The sequence below is a fragment of the Mytilus californianus genome, unplaced genomic scaffold (assembly GCF_021869535.1).
Source record: "Mytilus californianus isolate M0D057914Y unplaced genomic scaffold, xbMytCali1.0.p SCAF_1, whole genome shotgun sequence".
NCBI lineage: Eukaryota > Metazoa > Mollusca > Bivalvia > Mytilida > Mytilidae > Mytilus > Mytilus californianus.
The window spans coordinates 116,704,921-116,731,670 of NW_026262581.1; the positions used below are offsets into that span (position 1 = coordinate 116,704,921).

At 32.9% G+C, this 26,750-nt stretch overlaps 1 protein-coding gene across 1 annotated transcript in view; it reads left to right on the top strand.

Moving 5' to 3' along the window:
• LOC127731660 (tRNA dimethylallyltransferase-like) overlaps positions 1–25,620 on the top strand; it is a 42,671-nt gene extending 17,051 nt beyond the window's left edge. The window contains exons 4-12 of the mRNA XM_052240430.1: positions 1,605–1,882; positions 6,302–6,444; positions 8,042–8,153; positions 10,575–10,693; positions 14,916–14,993; positions 16,532–16,641; positions 18,964–19,075; positions 22,434–22,485; positions 25,313–25,620. Coding sequence (XP_052096390.1) covers positions 1,605–1,882; positions 6,302–6,444; positions 8,042–8,153; positions 10,575–10,693; positions 14,916–14,993; positions 16,532–16,641; positions 18,964–19,075; positions 22,434–22,485; positions 25,313–25,586 — 1,278 coding nt within the window. The 3' untranslated portion in view covers positions 25,587–25,620. The remainder of the gene's footprint in view (positions 1–1,604; positions 1,883–6,301; positions 6,445–8,041; positions 8,154–10,574; positions 10,694–14,915; positions 14,994–16,531; positions 16,642–18,963; positions 19,076–22,433; positions 22,486–25,312) is intronic.
• The last annotated feature ends 1,130 nt before the right edge of the window (positions 25,621–26,750 follow it).

Genomic DNA, 26,750 nt, shown 5'->3' on the forward strand with positions numbered 1-26,750 from the left:
GACTTTTTTTATGCTAGTCGAAATAAATATAAAAGATACACAGAGTTATGGATTTCAGGACTAGTGATAGAGTTGTTTCCATTGTTACACCATTTACAGATGTACAAATATATATTTGTCTAGATGTTAGACGAAATGTTAATTAATGTATGTAATAACAATGATAATTGTAATGATTTTATAGTTCTGATCCTGCCTGGAATTAAATGTATGTGATTTTTTATAGAATGAAGATAATAACATCTGTCTGAACTTTTTAATGTTTCATTTTAATATATAAAAATGTTTTTCTGTTACAAATCATGATGTATTGTTTTATGTGTACATGTTATGCTGCCCATCAAGGGCCCTTGATTGGAATAATAAATATTCTTATTCTTATTCTTATTGAAATAGCAAGCTAATGTTAAGTCAACTTTCTATATTATACAGAATTACCTTCGAGACATAGTTTACATGTATTTTTAAAATATTTTCTGTATCCTTAGAACTCTGGTTGACCTTTAACCTTTCTTACATCCAAAATTGTTATGTAATGAACTTAACAAGTGGTTAATATATCTGTTAATTGCTCACACATGGGGAAAAGCAATAGCATTTATCTATATGGGTCATTCTGACATCCAGTAGGTAAAATGCATCCCACCTGGAGTGAAGTTTAGACAGTCAAATTACATTATAATGAGCATGGGAAAATTCTCATTTACATTCATGTTTGCACTGTTGGGATCAAGTTGACATGCACCAAAATAAACTTCATGGATATGGAAACTAATTAACTGAATTTATGCCAGTAATTCCAGTTATAGATACATAATTGACCCACATTAACTTAGTATTGTTTTGATCACCAGTACAATGTCCACCTTTTCCCTCCCCGATATACATTACTGGTTTGACATTGTTTATTTTAGATTTGTGGAGTTCAGCTGGTTTATGAATGATTAAAAAATGAAAATCTTATTATTGAAAACAAATGTATTTTACATGTATTGCTTCTTTTTCAATGTTTGAAGATATATATGAGTTCAATGTCATATAGGAGTCAGAGATTTTAAACCCTAAAGTTATATTTTAAATATATTATCTTAGGTAGCTCAAAAATATACAACATTTGGAAAGATATTAACCTCTGAAATTCTAACTTAGCACATAAATAATGTGTTTCTCTACAGTAGGCATCAGTGGATTATAAAAAAATATGTGAATTTACAGCTTCCACTCATTTATTATCTACTCATATTCACTTTTTGTATTTTTGTATTTTTTCTGGACCCAGGTGTTAAAACATTGTTCACATAACTTTTGTATTTCTATAATAGATGATATATTAATTGTAATTAAAATGTCCAGTGACAAATATTCTTGCACATTCAAATTGAACAGATACTGGTAATATTTGTTTTTATCTGGGTTCTTTTTGTTGTTGTTTTTTTGTGAGCATGGGTTAACCTGTAAAAAGGTTTGGCTATATGTAGTATTGTGTTTTTTAAGTGTTTTAGCAGGTTTTTCCTCCATCATTACCTTATTGACAACATTTTTTTTTTTTGCATAGTTATTGGTGCAAGGGAGATTACTCTAAAGACATATGATTCACATTGCAGGATATTGAAAAGGCATCTGCAAAACTTCCCAAACTATCTACAGTTGATGTTACCTCTGAGACAGCAACACAATGCAGGGAATCAGAAAACCCAGAAGTAAAAAAAGAAATAATTGAACAGGATGAATGTAACAGAAATTGTGATGTTGAAAGTGTTGACAACAGTTTCAAACAGTCATATGAGGAAGAAGATACACTTGTTCTACATCAAAAACTGATGGAAATTGATGAAAAACAAGGAAGAAGGATACATCCTCGTAACAAACGAAAAATAATTAGGTGAATGCATGATCTCAAAATAGCACCTTCAAAGTTTTGAATGCATTTTCATTCCATAATTTTTTGGAATAAAATGTATTTCCCCCTATAGGTTGCACTTCTGTAAATATAGACAATGCAATTTCCCATAGAAGCTCCTTTTACGGCTAAAATTGTGCCACTTTTACTATGAAGTTTCGTAAAAAAAATTATATCCTAGAATGGAAAGTTCATATGCACTACTACTACTTTTTTTTTAAAGGTCAAAACATAGGGCTGTGCAGCGGCATATTTTCAACATTTATATGCCTCGAATTTCTGAGAGTTTAAACTTATACATGTACTATAATTCTGTACTATCCCTCCCTTCACTTTGGGTCTTCCTCAGAATTTAATTTGGCCGCTATCCATGTGTATTCATACTGGTAAATTTTCCATTTTGTGTCTCTCTGAGATGAAACATAGAGATCATATCTGGGAACCAGTAGGTAAACAAAACAAAATATCTATGAATTTTAAATATCTCCTCAAAAGAGGCGCGGTTTATGAAATAGCTGTATTTACAAAGTGCAACCTATAAAGTTGTACAAATTATTTCTAACCTGATTGCTATAACTTTTTTAAATTCTTAGCGGTACCATTGTTTATTTTTCATAAGTTATAATCACTTCATGTTTAATACTGTGGATTCATTATTATTGTGATACACCAATTTTCATGGATTTCTTGGTTACAGGTGAACCACGAAATTAAAATGTTCAAGGAAGTAAAATTTCTATAAGTTTGTATGCAGACTTTTGTAAAACCAGGACATCTTATATCCACAAAAATATAATTTTTCCGTAATCCATGAAAATAAATGGATCCACAGTAGATAACTAAGGGTAAATTAGATTTTTCTTTCTTTTTTAGATTCTGATTAAGTTACCAGCTGTATTGAATTTTAAATTTCAAACTAAAGCTTTAACAGTTGTCCTAGTGATCAATGGAGAGTTGTATTTTATGCCCCTGCTGCAGCAAAGGGGGCATTAAGTGTTACCCTTGTCCATCTGTACATCCATCCGTCAGTACGTCCCAAAATTGGTTTCCGTTCTCTAACTTTAGTTTGCCTCAACCAAATGTTATGAAACTTATACACAATGCTTATTACCCCAAAACACAGATCAAGTTTGAATTTTGGTGGCGTCACTTTTACCGTTCTAGAGTTATGCCCCTTTACAAATGGAAAAATTACTGAATTTATTGTTTCTGTTCTCTAACTTTAGTTTGCCTCACCCAAATGTTATGAAACTTATACACAATGCTTATTACCACAAAACACAGATCAAGTTTGAATTTTGGTGGTGTCACTTTTACCGTTCTAGAGTTATGCCCCTTTACAAATGGAAAAATTGCTGAATTTTTAGTTTCTGATCTCTAACTTTAGTTTGCCTCAACCAAATGTTATGAAACTTATACACAATGCTTATTACCACAAAACACAGATCAAGTATGAATTTTGGTGGCATCACTTTTACCGTTCTAGAGTTATGCCCCATTACAAATGGAAAAATTGCTGAATTTTTTGTTTCCGTTCTCCAATTTTAGTTTGCCACAACCAAATGTTATGAAACTTATACACAATGCTTATTACCACTAAACACAGATCAAGTTTGAATTTTGGTGGCATCACTTTTACCGTTCTAGAGTTATGCCCCTTTATAAATGGAAAAATTGCAAAATTTTTATTTTCTTCTAAATATCAAGTAATTTTTAAAATTGGAGTTATCTTCCTTTGTCCATGATTATAGTTGAATCAACTACAATCAATGCTTTATACAGTGCAATGTTTAATTTTGACTTCCACTGATAAAACACAGATCAGGTTGAATTTGGGTAATGTCACTTTAACAATTATTGAGTTATGCCCCTTTATAAATCGAAAGATTGCAAAATGTTTAGTTTCCATTCTGTAACTTAAGTTTGCCCCAACCAAACATTATGAAACCGTTACACAATATTACCACAAAACTAAGATCAAGTACAAATTTTTTGTTTCCATTTTCTAACTTTAGTTTGCCTCAACCAAATGTTATGAAACTTATACACAATGCTTATTACTACATAATACAGATTAAGTACGAAATTTGGTGGCGACACTTTTACCATTCTTGAGTTATGTCCCTTTATAAACATAAAAATTGCTGAATTTTTCGGTCCCGTTCTCTAACTTTAGTTTGTCTCAACCAAATGTTATAAAACTTATACACAACCATTCTAGAGTTATGCGTATTGGCTTCCGAAGCTACACAAAACACCTTACAAATATAGATTCATTTCGTCTTCAAGCCATTGTTCCACTACTAAATTGTCTATTCTTCTTACCAGTTCACTTGATACAATCAAAAACCTGATAATAAATTGTTCAAATAAGGCCTTCGAAAATAGTGGAATTAATTACTTTTGGAGTGTCAAGAACTCGTTGGAAGTACTTGATAAATTACATGCATATATTGGTGATTTTGAATCTGTTCAAAGTTTTGATTTTTCTACCCTATATACCACATTGCCTCACATTCTCATTAAGAAAAAATTCACACACCTAATTAAATGGGCATTTAAAAAGTCAGAATGTGAATATATATGTTCAAACTCTTTTAGGTCAATTTTTAGTAGCAATTAAACAAAAAAACTATGTCAATTGGACATGCTTTGATACTATATATGCCCTTGAATTTTTACTAGATAACATTTTTGTTGGCTTTGGAGATTCCGTATATCGTCAGGTTATCGGAACTCCAATGGGGACTAACTGTGCACCACTTATTGCGGACCTTTTTTTGTATTGCTATGAGTTACAATTTATGACAAAAATCAGCAAAGACTCATCAAAACAACATCTGATACACAAATTTAATAATACTTTTAGATATTTGGATGATATTTTGGCTCTCAATAATGACGACTTCAGTATGTATACTAAAGAAATTTATCCTGTTGAACTTACTTTAAATAAAGCTAATACTTACAATGACCACTGCCCTTTCCTCGATCTTGATATCTATATCATTAATGGAAAGCTTAATACTAAAATATATGATAAAAGAGATGATTTTTCATTTCCTATCGTTAATTATCCATTTTTAGATGGTGACGTTCCCTTGTCACCATCTTACGGTGATTATATATCTCAACTTGTACGATTCGCTCGTGTATGTAACAATGTTTTAGATTTTAACGAGAGAAATTTATGTATTACTGAAAAATTATTACACCAGGGTTTTCGATATCACAAACTAGTCAAAACATTTACTAAATTTTATCATCGGTATAAGGAAATCATTCGTAAATATAGCTCAACATGCAGACTTCTTATACGTTCAGGTATTTCACATCCAATTTTTTATGGTAATATTCTTTATATGGCACAAAAATGTCAGTATTCACCTCTGAAGCTAACAAAACCTTTAAATAGACTTATTAAGAAGGGATATAGTTACGATACTGTTGTCAGGTCATTAAAGATTGCATATTTTGGCGTTAATATTGATTCACTTATAGGATCTTTGCATCGGTACTAAACACATTTATTTAAAAACCAGTTGTTGGCATGACACGGGTTATGTTCTTCTCATATATGTTATGATCGTATGATACTAAACCCCTAACGGGAAGGATTGTGCCTGATATTCATATGATGAAGACATAATCTTTCAATCAGTTTAATTGAAGTCTGGAGCTGGCATGTCAGTTAACTGCTAGTAGTCTGTTGTTATTTATGTATTATTGTCATTTTGTTTATTTTCTTTGGTTACATCTTCTGACATCAGACTCGGACTTCTCTTGAACTGAATTTTAATGTGCGTATTGTTATGCGTTTACTTTTCTACATTGGCTAGAGGTATAGGGGGAGGGTTGAGATCTCATAAACATGTTTAACCCCACCGCATTTTTGCGCCTGTCCCAAGTCAGGAGCCTCTAGCCTTTGTTAGTCTTGTATTATTTTTAATTTTAGTTTCTTGTGTACAATTTGGAGTTTAGTATGGCGTTCATTATCACTGAACTAGTATATATAATTGTTTAGGGGCCAGCTGAAGGACGCCTCCGGGTGCGGGAATTTCTCGCTGCATTGAAGACCTGTTGGAGACCTTCTGCTGTTGTCTGTTCTATGGTCGGGTTGTTGACTCTTTGACACATTCCCCATTTCCATTCTCAATTTTATTACAAATAGAAAATTTCTGAATTTTTAGTTTCTGTTCTCTACTTTAGTTAGCCTCAACCAAATTTTATGAGACTTACACACAATGCTTATTACCACAAAACTCAGATCTAGTTCAAATTTGGGTAGCGTCACTTTTACCGTTCTTCAGTTATGTCCCTTTATAACTATATGATATGCAAGCGGGGGCATCATCTGTGTCCACATGTGGACACTATCCACATTTATCTATTATATTTCAGGGCTTTAGAAGTATACCAAAACCATGGTGTAGAAATGAGTAAAATTTTAGAAAGTCAGAAATCAGAGATAGGAGAAGAATCTCTTAGAGGACAGCTTCGTTATGACAACACATGTATATTCTGGATACAAGCCGATAAACAAGGTACCTTGTCAAAACTCATGCATTCGTTATAATTCCGTCATATGTAGTTACAAAATTACTAGAATTTGAACCCCACTAGTTACAAAATTACTAAAAATGTTGCACCTGTACTGTTTCAGGCTATCTGGACAATGTGTTGTTCTTTGTTTTTTGTCCTTGTTTGTGTGTGTTTTTTTTCAGAGGAGTTGTTGGTTGGTGTGTACTTTCCAATAGTTTTGGTCATTCCTGTTATCCTTGTTATGCAACACACATTCTATAAATAGTATATAATAAGGAAAGCTAGTTATGCCCCCGTCGTAGTGGAGGGGGCATTAAGTTTTACCCATGTTCATCTGTACGTCTGTCCGTCCGTACATCCCAAAGTTGGTTTCCGTTCTCTAACTTTAGTTTGCCTCAACCAAATGTTATGAAACTTATACACAATGCTTATTACCACAAAACACAGATCAAGTTTGAATTTTGGTGGTGTCACTTTTACCGTTCTAGTGTTATGCCCCTTTACAAATAGAAAAATTGCTGAATTTTTCGTTTCCGTTCTTCTCTAACTTTTGTTTGCCTCCATGAAATGTTATGAAACTTATACACAATGCTTATTACCACAAAACACAGATCAAGTTTGAATTTTAGTGGTGTCACTTTAACCGTTCTAGTGTTATGCCCCTTTACAAATAGAAAAATTGCTGAATTTTTTGTTTCCGTTCTTCTCTAACTTTTGTTTGCCTCCATGAAATGTTATTAAACTTATACACAATGCTTATTGCTACAAAATACAGATCAAGTTTCAATTTTTGTGGTGTCATTTTAACCGTTCTAGAGTTACAAATGGAAAAATTGTTGAATTTTTGTTTCCTTTCTCTAACTTATGTTAGCCTCAACCAAATGTTATGAAACTTATACATAATGCTTATTACCACAAAATGCAAATGAAGTTTGAATTTTGGTGGTATCACTTTTACTGTTCTAGAGTTATGCTCCTTTTAATACAAATGGAAATATTGCTGAATTTTTTGTTTCCGTTCTCTTACTTAATTTTTAGCTTAAGATGGAATTTTAAATACGAAATTCTTATTGACCTTGGTCATCTCTTTGTAGCATGCCAGCCTGAATCGTAGGGAGTTGGGAATTTGATCCCTGACTGAGCCAAACCAAAGACTGTAAAATTGGTATTTGCTATTTCTCCACTAAGCTCTAGGCATTTAGGAATGGAGCAAAAAATGGTTTGCTCTGAGTTAGAATAATGTTTGGGGGTGATTTTCTTCTTTCAAGGTTACATTGTGTGCTAAGAGATTACAAATACAGCTTAGCATATGTGTCAAGTACAAAGCAGGGTTTATATTCATATCACATTAAAGGGGCATTAGCTACAAATTAGACATAAAATAAAAATATGATTTTTTTGTTTTAAATATTTATAAAAGTGGAGTATAGATGTGATATTATGCTTTTAGCAGTCAGTTTTGTTCAATTCTGTCAAATTAAGTTAAAAAAACATCGCTGCTGTGAATGCTGTATTATTGACTTTTTTTTCTGGTTGACATTAAACATATTTCAATCAATCCATCCATACAACCAATGAAATTCTCTGCTATTAATTCAGTTTTAGATTCACGAACAGATAAAAGAGTAGATGAGATGATAGATAAAGGACTTTTAACAGAATTACAGGACTTTCACAAACAATACAACTCGTCTAGAATCAAGGATAATAAGTATGTGGTATTCTCCAATTTTGTAGAAGTACTTTATCACAGCTTAGGCAGTGGTCTTTAAAAATAACATACTAGCAATATGATATATATTAGCCTTCCCTTAAAAAATAATAGGAAATTTGAAAAACTCCTTATCGCCTTCCCTTGAAAAATAATAGGAAATTTGAAAAACTCCTTATTGTCTTCCCTTAAAAAGTAATAGGAAATTTGAAATACACCTTATTGCTATTTATTCCATTCCGGATCAGTTCCAAAATAAACAACTCTTTCAAACCAGTTGAAGCTATCTGGGGCCCTGTTTAAATGTTTTGTGCATTAAATTTTTTCAAAGAGTTATGTTTAAACCATTGTAAACTCTTCAAAAAAAGCATTTTTCTTACTTTAATTTGTATTTAAATAATTGGATCATAAACTATACAAATTTTAAAATGTGTACCTCCTACATATTTTCCTCCCACAGCTCATTACTGATGACCTTTATTTTGCGACAATTGACCCAAACAGGAAGTTGTCTAAATGACAGTTTTTTCCGGAATGGACTAAATAGCGATAAGGTGTATTTGACAGACTTCAATTTCTTTTGTAGTATAGGCTAAGTGATTTACTAAAAAGTTATTGAAGAAATAACTTACTACTCCTTTTGTCTGTAAGTAAAGATAATTATCCACTACTCCTTTTGTCTGTAAGGAAAGATAATCATCCACTACTCCTTTTGTCTGTAAGTTAAGATAATTATCCACTACTCCCTTTGTCTGTAAGTAAAGATAATTATCCACTACTCCCTTTGTCTGTAAGTTAAGATAATTATCCACTACTCCTTTTGTCTGTAAGTAAAGATAATTATCCACTACTCCCTTTGTCTGTAAGTTAAGATAATTATCCACTACTCCTTTTGTCTGTAAGTTAAGATAATTATCCACTACTCCTTTTGTCTGTAAGTTAAGATAATTATCCACTACTCCTTTTGTCTGTAAGTTAAGATAATTATCCACTACTCCTTTTGTCTGTAAGTAAAGATAATTATCCACTACTCCCTTTGTCTGTAAGTAAAGATAATTATCCACTACTCCTTTTGTCTGTAAGTTAAGATAATTATCCACTACTCCTTTTGTCTGTAAGTAAAGATAATTATCCACTACTCCTTTTGTCTGTAAGTTAAGATAATTATCCACTGCTCCTTTTGTCTGTAAGTAAAGATAATTATCCACTACTCCTTTTGTTTGTAAGTAAAGATAATTATCCACTACTCCTTTTGTCTGTAAGTAAAGATAATTATCCACTACTCCTTTTGTCTGTAAGTAAAGATAATTATCCACTACTCCTTTTGTCTGTAAGTAAAGATAATTATCCACTCTTGTTGTTAGTTCACCTTTACAAGATACTATTTGCCTTCATGTTATGATGTCATATCTGTGTGTGTCCACATCCAGTTTTCAAGCTTTGATTGACATAAAGTCATTAATTTACACTTATCATGTCATAGTCTAGTTCTCAGATACTATGTTGCTTATATTTAGGCAACTTTATGTGAGTATGCATCTATAGGAGTAAATCAGCTTCTCATCCAAAGTAGGTCTCTTTGATCTACATTTTTTGCTTTAGTGACATGGGTTAAGTTTATGTCCATGTTTGGTTCTCAGAAACTGAAAAAGTATACTGATAATCCTATGATTTGGTTTAAGGATGTGTCTAGAGGAGTATGACAGCCTCCAAAACAAAAGTACACAACCTAGACTTTTATTTCACTCTTCAGTGACTGTGGTAAAGATTCAGTTATCAGAAACTAAGTGATCAACAATCATAAAACATGGTTGCAGGATGAAGCTATGGGAGTTAGATAGCTTCCCAGCAAAAGATGTTATTTTGACCTACATTTTTGTATTTTACATCTTCGTACCTTTCTTCAATGCATGTTAACCTGCAATCATGTACTCAGGTAGGTTGGATTGATCCAGTAGTTGATGTAGTTTGGCCACAAACCATATCAAATTAAGTCTTTTTTGCATAGAATATTTTTCTTCAGTGACAGTATTTATGATTAAGTTAAGTTTTAAAAACAATTAGGATTGATTGTTGGTGTTTAACGCCACTCTTAGCAGATTAGCCTATATCTTGGATGCCAGTTTTTTATTGGTGGAAGAAGGAAGAGAGCATGTTGAGAACCACAGCCCTTTGGCAGAAAAACTGGCAATCCTAGTCAATGAAAATTGCACCTGCCACAAACGGGATTTAAACTCACAACCTGAGTGTTTACAGGCTAGCAATCGCTGTAGATGAACTATATAGACCACTCGGCCACTGATGCCATTTAGGGCAATTAATAGAATGAGGCAAATTGTATAATAGTTTATTACTTTGAATTTTACATTTTGAACATTTTCCCCAAAGCTCTCACTTAACGCTGCATTTTATTATTTACAGTGAAGTAGACTATACACATGGAATATTCCAAAGTATTGGATTCAAGGAATTTCATGATTATTTACTTTTACCTGATGTTAAAAGGGATACAGAAAAAGGGAAACAACTTTTACAAAAAGGTAATGAATTTTTATACGACCGCAAAAAAAATTTTGCGTTCATATAATGGTATCATGTCGTCGTCGGCGTCCAAAGACACATTTAGTTTCTGGAAAATAACTTTAGTTTAAGTGAATGGATCTCTATGAAATTTTACCAGAAGGTTCAATACCACAAAAGGAAGGTTGGGATTGATTTTGGGGGTTATGGTACCAACAGTTTAGGAATTAGGGGCCTAAAAGGGGCCAAAAACAAACATTTTTGTAGTTTCAGGCCAATAACTTGTGTGTAAGTGTATGGATCTCTCTGAATTTGTAATACAAGGTTCCATACCTCAAAGGGAAGGCTGGGATTGAGTTTGGGTGTAATTGCCCCAAACGTTCAGGAATTAGGGGCAAAAAAGGAGGCCAAAAACAAGCATTTTTCTAGTTTCCAGACAATAACTTGTGTTTTAGTGTATGGATCTCTCTGAATTTGTAATACAAGGTTCCATACCTCAAAGGGAAGGCTGGGATTGAGTTTTTGGGTAATTGCCCCTAACGTTTAGAAATTAGGGGCAAAAAAGGGGCCAAAAATAAGCATTTTTCTAGTTTCCAGACAATACTGTAAAACAACTAATTTTCGCGGATACTTTATTTCGCGTTTAGCCCTCTCTAGCCCATTTCGCGGCGATTTAATTTCGCGATTTTCAGATTTGTTTAATGTAGTTAAGTACGGAAAGATCCAAGTTTTACATATTCTCGATGATTTATATTCGCGTCATTTTTCTACTCGCGAAAATAAATCGCTGGCGAAAAATAAGTTGGTTTACAGTAACTTGTGTTAAAGTTTATGGAACTCGCTGAAATTATACTTTTTTCCTGAAAAGAAAATAATCTTCAAAATTTCAAAAAAATTTGGGGAGTTTCAAAAAGTTTGGAGGGGGGGATTTTTTTTTCATCATTTTTTTTCTAAAAAATTTTTTTACATTGATTATTTTCTGATTTATATATAAAAGCAACAAATACTGATATGGCAGGAGATACACACCAAACAGGGTGTGTAAATTATTATATATAACAGATTAACAGTATTGCGCAATAACAAGAAATCTTTAATTGCACAGTATTGCGCAATAGCAAGAAATTTTCAATTGCACAGTATTGCGCAATAGCAAGAAATCTTCAATTGCACAGTATCGCGCAATAGCAAGAAATCTTCAATTGCGCAATAGCAGGAAATCTTCAATTGCGCAATAGCAGGAAATCTTCAATTGCGCAATAGCAGGAAATCTTCAATTGCACAGTATTGCGCAATAGCAAGAAATCTTCAATTGCACAGTATTGCGCAATAGCAGGAAATCTTCAATTGCACAGTATTGCGCAATAGCAAGAAATCTTCAATTGCACAGTATTGCGCAATAGCAAGAAATCTTCAATTGCATAGTGTTGGGCAATAGCACAGTATTGCACAATAGCACATTATTGGGCAATAGCACAATATTGCACAATATCACAGGATTGCGCAATAGCAAGAGATCTTCAATTGCGCAGTACTGTGCAATAGCAAGAAATCTTCAATTGCACAGTATTGCGCAATAGCAAAAAATCTTCAATTGAAAATAAATATAAATCTTAACCAATTTCAATGGGATTAATTTAAAGTCTTTAATTTTGGGGGGTTCTAACCTTGTATTACTATTTTGGATATTGGGCCCCATTTTTAAATTGGTCTATATTGAGGTCCAAAGGGTCCAAAATTAAACTTTGTTTGATTTCATCAAAAACTGAATTATTGCGGCTCTATGATATGCTGAATTTTATTGTGCTTTTAGATTTTTTATTTTGGGCCCTATTTTCACATTAGTCCATATTAAGGCTTGAAGGGTCCAAAATTAAACTGAGTTTGATTTCAACTAAAACTAGATTTGTAATTGCTAGCAATAACGGATGGCACCCTCGTTCCCCAACCATCCATTTTAAAAATTCCAAGGTCAAAGAGCGTATCTACACATGCCAATTATCATTTTTGTAAAGTTTCAGTAAGTTTTGAGCATTTTGAAATTTTGGACATTTTTGCTGCAGCCATGCTTACAGTGGATAATTCCAAAATTCTAAAAGCAGACATCTCATTGCCACATGTCATGTTATATATCAATACAGTTTCATTGACACTGGTGAAATACTCTTGAAGAAAATGCTGATTTTATGCGTTTTCCCATAGGGTCAATGTAAAATTGTTCTCCAGTTTCCATGACAACGGTGGGCATTTTGGAATATCCATATATTGTTTTGACATCTTGGCATACTGGGTAACATTTCCATAAAGTTTCATCCAGTTGAGTCTTATAATGAAAGATTTAGCATTTTTCACATTTTAACTGTTTCCATGGTAATGGCAGCCATTTTGAAAATTCCAAGTTCAAAATGCAGCTCAGGCCATGCCAGTTACTATTATAGTGAAGTTTCGTCCAGTTTGGAACACTTTGAATATTTTCGGATTTTTGCTGTTTCCATGGAAACGGCAGCCATCTTGACCATTCCAAAGTTAGGTGCACAACTTCACATGCTGGTCCACATTGAGGTATAGTTCCATCAACATTGGTCCATTCAATTCCAAGAAACTGCATGGACAAAATGTGTGGAAGAAGATTAAGGAAAAAAAAAAATCGTAGAATAACAATACGTCACCCCAACTGTGTTGAGGGTGCCATAATTAAATTTTTGGTGTTTTTTATGTGCTGAATATAACCATGTTGTTAGATTTTGGATATCAGACCATACTAGGTAAATTAAATATCCCATTTCAAATTTTTAAGATCTTTGACCACATTTATTTTGTGTCAGAAACCTATATTATGTCAAAAACTTGATCACAATCCAAATTCAGACAGTATGAAGCTTGAATATTGTGTCCAAACTTGCCTGAACTGTTCAGGGTTCTATCTCTGCGGTCATATCAGGCTGCGCTCTGCGAAGCATTTTTTTGAAGAACTGTTACATTGGAATTTGATGGTTATATATACTGTGGATTCATTTATTTTCGTGGGTATCAATTTTCGTGGACAGAGAAAAAAAGACGTTTCGTGGTATACGTAAATTCGTGGATCTCTGATTAAAAAAAAATAAAAAAATTCAGATACGTAATTCGTGGATTTCTTTTTGATTTTGGAGATCATATAACCTCCTTGGTTTGATCAATAATAAAACAAACAAAAAAGAAGGAATTCATTGAAAAAGTTTTGAATTGTCAAAATCCTCCCTTGGTCAATCTAGGTTAAAGTGTTCATTGAAAACTTCTATTACAATAATGGACAGAGACAACTAATTATTTGTTTGTTTTACAATTTATAAATTCTTGTCGGAATTTTATAAGGCATTCAAAACTCTATGATTGAAAGCTCATTTCCCTAATCACGATATAATAAACAGTCATATAAGTAAAAGGTGTGAAAATAAATGTTCCTGTCATAAACAATGTTACCTACGGGCAATATCCCCGTACTTAATCCTATTGATTTTCAATCACCAGTAAACCAAACTATGACACGGTAATTAACAATTTGCAGTTATTTTCCATGAACAGTTTTAATCAATTTTAAAAAGTAAATTATCACTGATATTCGATATATTTATTATTGATTTAATCAAAATACTTGTATCTTTTTTCAATACACGTGTAATGTTACAATGTTTATCGCTAGTCAACACTATACTAGAACTGCATAACATAACCCGAAATAAACATCCGACTCCATACACATTTCTCGGGATTATTCTTCACTGAATTCTTATATTCGTGGTTCGCTGTGACCCACGAAACCCACGAAAATTGGTATACCACGAATAAAAATGAATCCACATTATATATATATATATGGAGCAATCATATCTCTCAGTTAAATTTTTATTTTAAGTTTCACTTTTTTATGTTGTTTGGTTGCTGTCGCATTGAACTGCATATACCCAGCATTTCCTTTTATTCAAATCATTTATTAATTGCTTTTTTGTGTCAAATTTCTTATTTGGCATTATAGTCTGATACATCAGTAAAAGTTCTCAATTAGAGCCAAGTGAAATTTCCCTGTAAGTCACAAAAAAAAAAAATTTGGTACAGTATAGAATTATTACATTTTGTATATATCAATGTTAAATTCTTCTTCCATTATGACTCTAGATTTATATCTTATGACAATTTTTGATGAAAAAAATTAAGTTTAAAAGTGTGCTCAAGATAATTGACACATATCTGGGTTTTTTTCAGGCATTGAAGAAATGAAATTAGTGACAAGAAGATATGCTAGAACTCAAGTTCGATGGGTAAAAAACAGATTCTTAAGATGTAGGTTCAAATTTTATTAGTTTTTAGCAGGCCAGAGTGAGCTAATCTCATCACTTGGCATTCATCATCAGACTTCTATAGTCCATCAACTTCTACAAAAATCTTCTCCTCTAAAACTACTGGGCTAATTGGAACCCAATCTTGACTGCAATCATCCTCAGGGTATCTAGTTTAAAAGATGTGTCCATTTGTTAGACCAGAGATGAGAGTGCCTGATACACTATTTCTTTAGATTTGTAACAATCAATTAGTAGAATTATTGTAATGTATGATTTGTAAATCGGTAAGAATATCTATTTAGAGTTGATGCTGCACGGAAAGGGTAATTGTTATTACAAACTATTTGAAAATTTCCTGCAAATGTTTATTGACTGAAAACCCATTGAGAAAGGAATAAATCATTGATCAATAATCTATGTATAGTTGGTTTAATGTATGCAATAAATATTATATGCCTGTAGTAGCAGTTTCTTGTATTCTTATAATATTTTGTTTTGTCGTTTCTACCTTTGATTCAATTGTGTACCCTTTATTGGGCCTCTCATGTGACCACATTTGTTAATTATTCTGCTGTAATATCTCTTTTTCCACACTTACCTTTTGCTTTGAATTGCAACATTGCTTAAATCATGAATATATGTGACTTTTACTATTCACTCACAGTTTCATTATATCTCTTAAAAGTGATAAAAGTACTTCACATGCTAGTCATTATATATCCGTTGTGTACATTCAGGTGAAGTTTTTGCAACTTTTCAATTTAAGTTCATTGAGGCCTTGAGACTCATCTACCAGTTCTATTTCCCTATATCTATTGTTGATCTAGCATATCTTGCTAAAACTTGTATATGATCTCTTTTCTAGGCGAATTTGTCTAAGTTGTCGGTCTACCACTATTACTTGTTGTTTTGGTAAACACATGTTTTTATTCAATAGAACTTTATATGGCTGTGCATTTATTAGGTTAATCAAGGGTTATATGAATATGAGGCGGGTTTTCAATTAGATTTTTGATTGATAATACTTCAACTTCTTGATAAAAAGTAAATTATCACAAAAATAACAGTAAGATTTGCACCCAAATATCTTTCATTCTTATTTTATATTCAAAATGTGATATATTCTTGAAAAAAATTGTCAACCAAATTGTGAAAACTGTAGATACTGTCTACTTTTTGTATGTAAGAAGGAGACAGAGTTACTTTCCAGCTGACCTACTACATGACTTAGATGATAAAAAATGTTCAAGAGTCCAAAATGTTTGTTGCCATGTCTGCTATGTAAAGCTGATATTTAGTATGTAACTGTATGATCAAAAGTGATAGATTTGTTTTTATTGACATTATTTCAATAGAATTATTGCCCTTTAATATTTGGTAGTTTGTTGCTTTCTGACTATTTGCCCAGAAACATTGTTGACTTGCAAGTTAAAAATCAATACAGTTTTTAGAATAACTTCGATTATATTATGAAGCAATTTCTGGGCATGTCCTTGAATTAATGTAAGAATAAATAAATCTTTATGTAATATTTTGTAGACAGAGGTTCCTGTCTCCCTCCAGTATATGGATTAGATTCTACTGATGTGTCACAGTGGGAAGACAATGTCAACAAACCAGCTATAAATATACTCAATTCTGTTCTGAAGGTTTGTATCTTATATATGTAACTGAACAAAATATGTTCAAGGCCTAAATGAACAAGACTATTTTGCTGAGGCAATGGAAATGCAATATGAATACTGCCTCAGTGGCCCCATGGTAGCATGCTTGCCTCAAGTGTTGGAGGTTGTTGATTTTATTAACTGCAAGGTCAATTCAAAGATTTTTAAATGTGCATATTTATTTCTGTACAAGCATTTAGAAGTAAAAGCAAGGACTAGTAGTCTTCAAGTAAAAATAATGTTCCAGCATCGTTAGGCCAGCATAGTTAGGCCTGAAATCCTGTTGTCTGTTGCATTCTGACCTAGCATGTAAAAAGTTCTGCTTAGCATATCCATTTAGAACAAAGCTAAGTACATACTTACATCACACTATGGTATTTCATCATGTTATTGGCTAAAAGATTGCTAGCTGAATGTTTCATGAAAGAACATTTGTTGTAAAACATGAGAGAAAAAAGTACAGTCAAACCTTGTTGTGTCGAAAACTTGTGCTCGGTCCCGGCAAAATTCCTGTTTAATCAACGCATTATAACCTTTGATGAGTCGAACTAGGATGATTCGAAATTCTCGGTTAAGTCGAATAAATTTTATAGTCCCTTCGATGGAAAATTTATGTAAACTACCCCCAATGTCTTGAAGTTCGAAAGTAAGAAATTTCGAAAAATGTAGACTTAAAGATAAAATTTCAAATCAGACGTTTTTCTTATGTAAACTTATCGTTTTCATAAGTGATTAAAGCTGTGTATATAAACATACTTTTTTGTAAAACAGTTAAAATGACATGTTTATGGTGACCAGTAATTAACATCTTTGTTGATCGTCCAAGCGGAACTTTAGTGGGATGAACATATTTCACCTGATATGAAAACGAAACAAATTCTAGTGACCCAAGCAGAGATTAAATGAATCGTTTGAATTAAAATTCATTAATTACAATAATTAAAAGGATTAAGACAATTATGAAAAATTTACAATAATTGAAAGAAAAACAGACGACCCTCATCAGTGATCTCTGGGTGATTCCATAATTTATAGTGGCTGACCTTTGTAAATAATTGTGTATTGATTTTATTTGTGAATGTTTTGTATCTGAACTTGTGTGTTTAATTACTATGAAGGACCAAAAAATATAGAGCTTGAAAAAGTCACAATGTTGAAAGTATTTAGTTTACACAAATGCCATACCGTATTTCATGCATTCCAAATTTATTATGACACACATGACCTCTGATGAGTGGAAACCTCGGATGAGTCGAATGCTTTCGTCCGGTCCCTTCAACTGACTTAATGAGGTTCGACTGTATTTATCAAATAAAAATGATTTGAACTTTAACAAACATATTATATAATATATAAGTGACTGTAAGCAGAGAATCCCAAACATCATCTTTGTCTAAAACTTAATCTCTGTTGCCATGGTAACCAAACAACATGCAGTGTGACACAAACATACTGTTTTCATATTTTATGTCAATGTTTGTTGTCAGAAGTTTCAACAAAATTGGTGACCTTCCAAATTGTGTTGATGAATACAGAGAATTGGTATTAATCATCTATCCATCCTGACATGACAGAAATGTTCCTTAGCATGACTGCTTTCAAAATGTAACAATCTCCCCAATTTTTCAGAACTACTTTAGTTTATATATAGTTCCATTTGAAACTGTATTAGAATTTTACTTAAGATCATTGTGAATCTCTCATTTTATTTTTCCAATTATATAAGCTAGGTGCTTTTCGGCAGCAAAGCATGGACTTTGTAATATTCCATATATTTGAATGGAGGGGTAGGTTTGAATTTTGAGCAGAAATAGTTTGAACTGCATTTTGTCACTTATACTTCTGCTTTACTTTCAACTCCGATCATTGAAAATAAACAAAATATCTGAGAATTATTACACAGTTCTAAGAGACATTAGAAAATAAAAACTTTCTCATGTATCATGCCAGAAGTAAATATATTTTGTTTCAGTGAAATGAAACTTTATTTTCATGCATCATGAGTGTTATCCTTTTTTTTTATTTTATTTATAAATGTTATATAGCTATAAAATGGTTAAGATCAATATGGTTAAAGTTACACAAAGCCAGAAGCTTTTATAAGGCTCATGCATAATTGGGTTTAGAGAAACTGTTTCTTATTATAGGGCTCAGTGTTTGAAATATTTCTCAGATGATTTTTTTGAAAGATCATGTATTAACAGTCAGTTTAATTGCTACTAAACTTACAGAGAATTGAATCAGTTGAAAAGGCTATAGAATGGCCATTGTCAACATTTTGTAAATTCTGGTAACTTCTACTTCTAGGGAGAGAAGACTGAATATGAACCTATTCCTGCAGAGCAATCCTACAATGTTCCTGTTTACAATATCTGTGATGTCTGTGATATGGTGTTCACTATGAATCAGGAATGGGAAGGTATACACTTACAAAAACGTACCCATTGATATTACTATTTAAAGTAGTCAAAGGATCATTGTATGAATTTGCCAAACAACTTGAAGCTGATTAACTTGAAAAAAATAATTGTATAGTACAAATAATGAAGCAGCAAAATTTTTGTTGATTTCAGGATTTCATATAAATTTTTTTTTTGTATAAGATGATAGAAGTCTAACATCTTTGCTTAGTTATGTTGTCTTGTTGGGCTACTGTCTCATTGACATGTCCTATTGACATGTCCCATATATCATCATTTGTTCATATTTGGAAAATAGGACACCCATATACATCATAGATCTGCAACCTTATTTCTGATTGGACACAATGACAGGTTATGTAAATCTGAGTATTTTGTACCTTTTTCAGTATTTATACGACTGCAAAAAAAATTTTGTGGTCGTATATTGGTATGACGTTGGCGTCGTTGTCCGGCGGCGGCGTCGTCGTCGTCCGAAGACACATTTGTTTTCGCACTCTAACTTTAGTTTAAGTGAATGGATCTCAATGAAATTTTACCATAAGGTTCAATACCACAAAAGAAAGGTTGGGGGTTATAGTACCCACAGTTAAGGAATTAGGGGCCAAAAAAGGGCCAAAAATAAGCCTTTTTGTAACTTCCAGACAAAACTTGTGTGTAAGTGTATGGATCTCTCTGACATTGTACCACAAGGTTCCATGTCTCAAAGGGAATGCTGGGATTGATTTTGGGGGTAATTGCCTCCAAGTTTTAGGAATTAGGGGCCAAAAAGGGGCAAAAAACAAGCATTTTTCTAGTTTCATGACAATAACTTGTGTGTAAGTGTATGGATCTCTCTGACATTGTATCACAAGGTTCCATATCACAAAGGGAATGCTGGGATTGATTTTGGGGGTAATTGCCTCCAAATTTTAGGAATAAGGGGGCAAAAAACAAACATTTTTATACGACCGCAAAAAAAATTTTGCAGTCGTATATTGGTATGACATTGTCGTCGTCGTAGTCGTCCGAAGACACATTGGTTTTCGCACTCTAACTTTAGTTTAAGTGATTGGATCTCTATGAAATTTTATCATAAGGTTCAATACCACAAAAGGAAGATGGGGATTGATTTTGGGGGTTATGGTACCAACAGTTAAGGAATTAGGGGCCAAAAAGGGGCCAAAAATAAGCATTTTTGTAACTTCCAGACATAACTTGTGTGTTAGTGTATGGATCTCTCTGACATTGTACCACAAGGTTCCATAACACAAAGGGAATGCTGGAATTGATTTTGGGGGTAATTGCCTCCAAATTTTAGGAATTAGGGGCCCAAAAGGGGCAATAAACAAGCATTTTTCTAGTTTCATGACAATAACTTGTGTGTAAGTGTATGGATCTCTCTGACATTGTACCACAAGGTTCCATATCACAAAGGGAATGCTGGGATTGATTTTGGGGGTAATTGCCTCCAAATGTTAGGAATTAGGGGCCAAAAAGGGGCAAAAAACAAGCATTTTTCTAGTTTCATGACAATAACTTGTGTTAGTATATGGATCTTTATGAAATTGTACTACAAGGTTCCATATCACAAAGGGAAAGCTGGAATTGAGTTTGGGGGTAATTGCCCAAAACGTTTAGGAATAAGGGCCAAAAAGGGGTCAAAAATAAGAATTTTTCTAGTTTCCAGACAATAACTTGTGTTCAAGTGTATGGATCTCTCTGAAATTGTACTGCAAGGTACCATACCACAAAGGGAAGGCTGGGATTGATTTTGGAGGTAATTCCCTCAAAATTTTAGGAATTAGGGGCCATAAAGGGGCAAAAAACAAGCATTTTTCTAGTTTCAGGACAATAACTTGTGTGTAAGTGTATGGATCTTTGTGAAATTGTACTGCAAGGTTCCATATCACAAAGGGAAAGCTGGAATTGAGTTTGGGGGTAATTGCCCTAAACATTTAGGAATTAAGGGGCCAAAAACAAGCATTTTTCTAGTTTCCAGACAATAACTTGTGTTCAAGTGTATGGATCTCTCTGAAATTGTACTGCAAGGTACCACACCAGTAACGGAAGGCTGGGATTGAGTTTGGGGGTGATGAATCATAAGGGGGTTCAAAAAATTTGGGGGGGGATTTTTTTTTCCTTTTTTTTCTTTAAAATTTTCCATTTTAAATTGGTTCCTTCTGATTTATATATAAAAGCAAATAATAATGATATGGTTTAAATAGGTAAATTAAAAAATTTTAAGTTCTTAAACCACATTCATTCTGTGTCAGAAACCTATGCTGTGACAAATATTTAATTACAATCCAAATTCAGTGCTGTATCAAGCTTGAATGTTGTGTCCATACTTGCCCCAACTGTTCAGGGTTCGACCTCTGCGGTCGTATCAAGCTGCGCCCCAGCGGAGCATTTTATTTTATTCAGAAATTTTTGGCATTGACTTTCTACATCTATTGAAAGGGGAAAGCATCATGCATCCACAACTCATCCTAAACAGCTAGTTAACTTTTCAAGAAACTGTTTATATTAAAAACTTATATATGTAACATTGTTGTTGACCTGAATGTGAAAAGCTGGTTGGTTTTTAGCTCACCTGATCCAAAGGATCATGTGAGCTATTCTCATCACTTGGGGTCCATCATCTGTCATTCTCATCCTTTTACTTTTACAAAAAGCTTCTCCTCTGAAACTTACTTGGTAATTGGAACCAAACTTGGCCTCAATCATCATTGGGGTATCTAGTTTAAAAAAAAATTCTGATGAACCCATCTGCCATCCAACATGGCCAACATGGCTAAAATGCAAGTTTTCTCTATTATCTTGATAACCATTTCAAAAAAAGAAAAACTGCTTGGGCAAAAATGTTGAGATATACCTTCTGTCCATTTACAGCAACTCTATGAGACCACTTCTGATGAGAGTTGTTGCCCTTTAAAATGAAGACCCATTTTTGTGTTTTTGGCAAAAACTAAAGCAGATAGAGACAAAGTAAACAGAAAAAAATGATCAGCAATACAAGATCAACAAAAAAGAGAATTAAGTCATGAATCATAGTATAGTCTACAATGTTGGAGAGTGGCCATTGTTGAAGATGTGCTTAGATCCAGGTGAGCGACACATGCTCTATAGAGCCTCTTGTTTGTATAAGCAACTCCCCTAAACCTACTCACTTGATATCAATGAACATTCACAGAATTTTAGTACCTAATGACATTTTGCACCTCTTATTTTTCTTTTCTTTTCCATTTTTTTTATATTTCCAACTTTGTAATATATATATACAAATAGGGGGAGCATGAGGTATGAATTTGCTCACAGTAGTTCTAGTTTTGACTTAATTTTATGATATTTAAAAATATGTTTTTATATTTCTAGCACATTTGAAGGGAAAAAAACATAACGGAATGCTTAGAGCAAAAAGAAAAAGGTTTGTATATCTTGTGAACTTTCTTCACTTTAGATTTTTAATTTTTTGTCCCCTCCTGGTTGCACTACAGGGGACCCAAAATTAATCTTTTTCTGACCATAATCCACTTAAACAGAGACTATGGCCAAAAATTATCAAACTTGGTACAACAATTTTACATTATATTTTCTTCACAATACTATAAAATTGAGAATGGAAATGGAGAATATGTCAAAGAGACAACAACCCGACCAAAGAGCAGATAACAGCTGAAGGCCACCAATGGGTCTTCAATGCAGCGAGAAAATCCTGCACCCGGAGATGCAGTCATTTAAATTTGACAATTGTCATGGAAGTTATGGGACTTGGAAATGAGGAATTTTGTCCTTAGTATTTTGTTTGATTTTAACTTTTGGGCTTCTAAACTATGTCAAAACTTTTCATAATGTTGAATTTGAATAAAAAAATTCATGAGGACCCAATGACTAGTTTGCGGTTTATATAGTAATCACACTGTTAGTTCAACTGTCAGTTCATCAGCATTTCTAGGTTGTACCATAAGTCAAGATTGCCAAAACTTATTTCCATAATTTTTATGCACAACGTTAAGGTCCCTTTCAATTATTTAGAAAGTTTGACACAAATTGTGGTAAAAAACTTAGTTTTTGTATAAAAAATTATGAATATTGAGAAACTCTTTTTTTGGTAGATTTCAACAATACTTTTTGTTAAAAAAGATCACACTTTTTTTTTTAGAAGATTTTTAAATAATATGATAAACATGTATAATTTTCCATTGTAAATTGATTCCTAGTGTCAAATTTGGGGTAAATAATTTCTTTTTGTTTTAAAAATGCACAAATTTTAAGAAACATCATTTTGTGTTTGTTGAATTATTACGAAAAATTGAAATACAGTTAACTCTCGTTGTCTCGAACTCGGTTGACTCGAAATTTCGGATGAGTCGAAGGTTTTCTCGTGGTCCCGAACTTTGTTCCATATAAATATATGTATTTCGACTCCTAATGAGTCGAAATTGGATGAGTCGAAATTTCGGTTGACTCGAACTAAATTTATGGTCCCAAGGTTAACAAAACCATTCAAAATTCATTATTTATCTCGAACTAAAACACATATGTCAAAACATGACCTCGGGGATTTAAATGGATTGAAGAGTTAATCTTACAATACACGTGTAATTAATTTTCCGGTCACTGACCACTGTATTGATTTATGACATGCTTTTTCCACGAGTGTTTACCCAAGATTCTTTGATCACCGTGATAAATAATTAGTGATACATTTCTATAGATTATGAAAAATTATTTAAAATGTTTTAAAAACAATTAATCGTAATCATACACTAATGAGCTTGGCTGTGTATAAAGTGGGGATTAAGACTTCCGTTGGTGATCAACCCAAAACTACTCAATCGGCGTCTTTATTTTTTTTGTTGTATTTTCTCATGCAGAAAAAAATTAAATGAAAGAAAATTAAAAGAAATCTTAATTTTCTAAAATCTCTTGTATACGAGAATGAACAATTCTGTCGACTTTAAATAACTCTAAGATCAATTGGAAATGACTCTCTAGGCTAAAAGCCACAGGGACAAATTGTAACTGTACAAAGAAATAAATAAGAAACATAAAATGTTATTATAATAATAATAGACCATAACATAGAAAAACATCGATCTGAGACCAGAATATCGATCCCCTTCCCATCCTGATTTATTTTAGCCTTACCAAGCTAAGCAAGAGTTATGTCCCTTGGACTGTCAAACTTCCGGTTTTCGTTTGAGTCGAACTACAGGTATCTCGAAATATTTCTTTGGTCCGGCTGACTTCGAGATAACGAGAGTCGACTGTATAAGCATAATATGCATTCACAAATTTATTCTTGATGTCAAAATTGTGGTTAAAACTTTGTTTTTGTTAAAAAAAAATCACATATTTAGAGAAACATTTGTTTTTGCTAGGATTTCATGGAAAATGGATTTGGTATTATATACTGATCTGATTGAAATGAAATAACTAAGTATTTTGATTTTACAAAACTTTATATTTATTAAGAACACATCCTGAATTAATTCCTGGTGTCAAAATTGAACAAAATGGCTACACTATGACCATGAATTGCTTTGTTTGCACAAGTATTGATGATTTGAGTATGTACCTCACACAAAAATGGACATGCAGGACCCTTGCTGTCAGTTTTCTAGTTTAAATAGGCTCAAATATGAAGAGGGAATGCTGACAATATATTGCATTTTCAATAGTCTTCTTTTGTATGTAAGAGTAATGTCTGCTACAACATGGAGAACTCTTGAAAAAGAATATGTGGTCTTATTGTAGTTGCATGAAGAAAAGAATAAAAATTGATCAATTCAAATTTTGCAATAACATTTATATATCTCTTCCAATTGAAACAAAAGGTGGACATTCAGTACAATATTTTTGACAAGTTAACTGTAAATTCAAAAACTTTTGTGTGTATTAATTTAGAATTTTTTATTTTTTGCAAAACTTTCAAGTCACAATTTTCACAATGATAAAAACATTGCATAAATTTCTGAATTTACAGTAATTCAGACTGACCATGACTGAGGGGGCAGGGCCAAATACTCTCCATGGAAATGAGATGTGCCAATGCTAATATAACTGCATAAGAAATATCATTGATTAACCACTAGTGGTTCCCCATAAACTGACCGAATCACAAACTAACACATTGTTGATCCCGCCACCGCCGCCGGTACAGCATATCTATGTCTTACTTTTTGACTCCGTCAAGGCGAGACAATGATTAACTTATTTAACTGAAATATTTCTTTTGGTTCTGTTAACAGAGAGGAACGTGAGGAGTATAAAAGACAAGTTGAAAAGAAGGAGAAACATGAAAAAGATACATCACTACAAAAAGAATTAGCTGTGACGAGTGCAATATTAGACTGTTATGCAAATAAAGCATCTTCTAGCAACACGCATGAGGATATTGTAAGACAGGATACCAGTACTACATCAGATAAACATAATGTCATATGTGACCAGAACAATGAATCAGATTGTAAACCAGATGAGAAAGATGAAATGCCTGTTATGTATACTGCTGAAGAAAGTTGATGGCAATTTATCTTAAATAAATTTGAAATATTTGCTTGAATGTTTTATTTGCTGTATACCGTAGTTTCCTTGTAAATCAGTCTATCTCTCTTATCATGCATCATCACAGATATACTGCAAAAGTGAACACAGAACCTACTGGATTAGAAGTTTCGAAAGTTAAGGTGATAGAATATTTGTGCTTGTAAAATGTTTCAGGATTATAAAATTAAAAACAAGAATTGAAGTAAAATACTGGTAGGTAGTTTCATTAGGGCCCCGCCTAGTGGCAGGTCGCCCTATAGTGACCAATCTGTCCGTCCGTCCGTAACAAATTGTGTCTGCTCTATATCTAGAGAACTGTTATAATTTCATACTTTATACTTGACATGTATATTAACCAACACCAGAGGGTGTGTCATAATGTTTGTACAACTTCCTAGGTCAAAGTTCAAGGTCAAAAATTTTGGTTTCAGTCGTGTCCGCTCTATATATTGAGAACAGTTATGATTTCAAAGATTATACTTGACATGTATATTAACCAACACCAGAGGGTGTGTCATGATGTATGTACAACTTCCTGGGTCAAAGGTCAAGGTCAAAAACTTTGGTTTCAGTTGACAACCCCATGTCCGCTCTATATCTTGAGGACCGTTATAATTTCATACTTTATACTTGACATGTATATTAACCAACACCAGAGGGTGTGTCATAATGTTTGTACAACTTCCTAGGTCAAAGTTCAAGGTCCAAAATTTTGGTTTCTGTCGTGTCCGCTCTATATATTGAGAACAGTTATGATTTCAGAGATTATACTTGACATGTATATTAACCAACACCAGAGAGTGTGTCATAATGTATGTACAACTTCCTAGGTCAAAGGTCAAGGTCAAAAACTTTGGTTTCAGTTGACAACCCCATGTCCGCTCTATATCTTGAGGACCGTTATGATTTCAAAGTTTATACTTGACATGTATATTAACCAACACCAGAGGGTGTGTCATAATGTTTGTACAACTGCCTAGGTCAAAGTTCAAGGTCAAAAATTTTGGTTTCAGTCGTGTCCGCTCTATATCTTGAGAACCTTTATGATTTCATACTTTATACTTAATATGTATATTAACCAACACCAGAGGGTGTGTCATAATGTATGTACAACTTCCTAGGTCAAAGGTCAAAAACTTT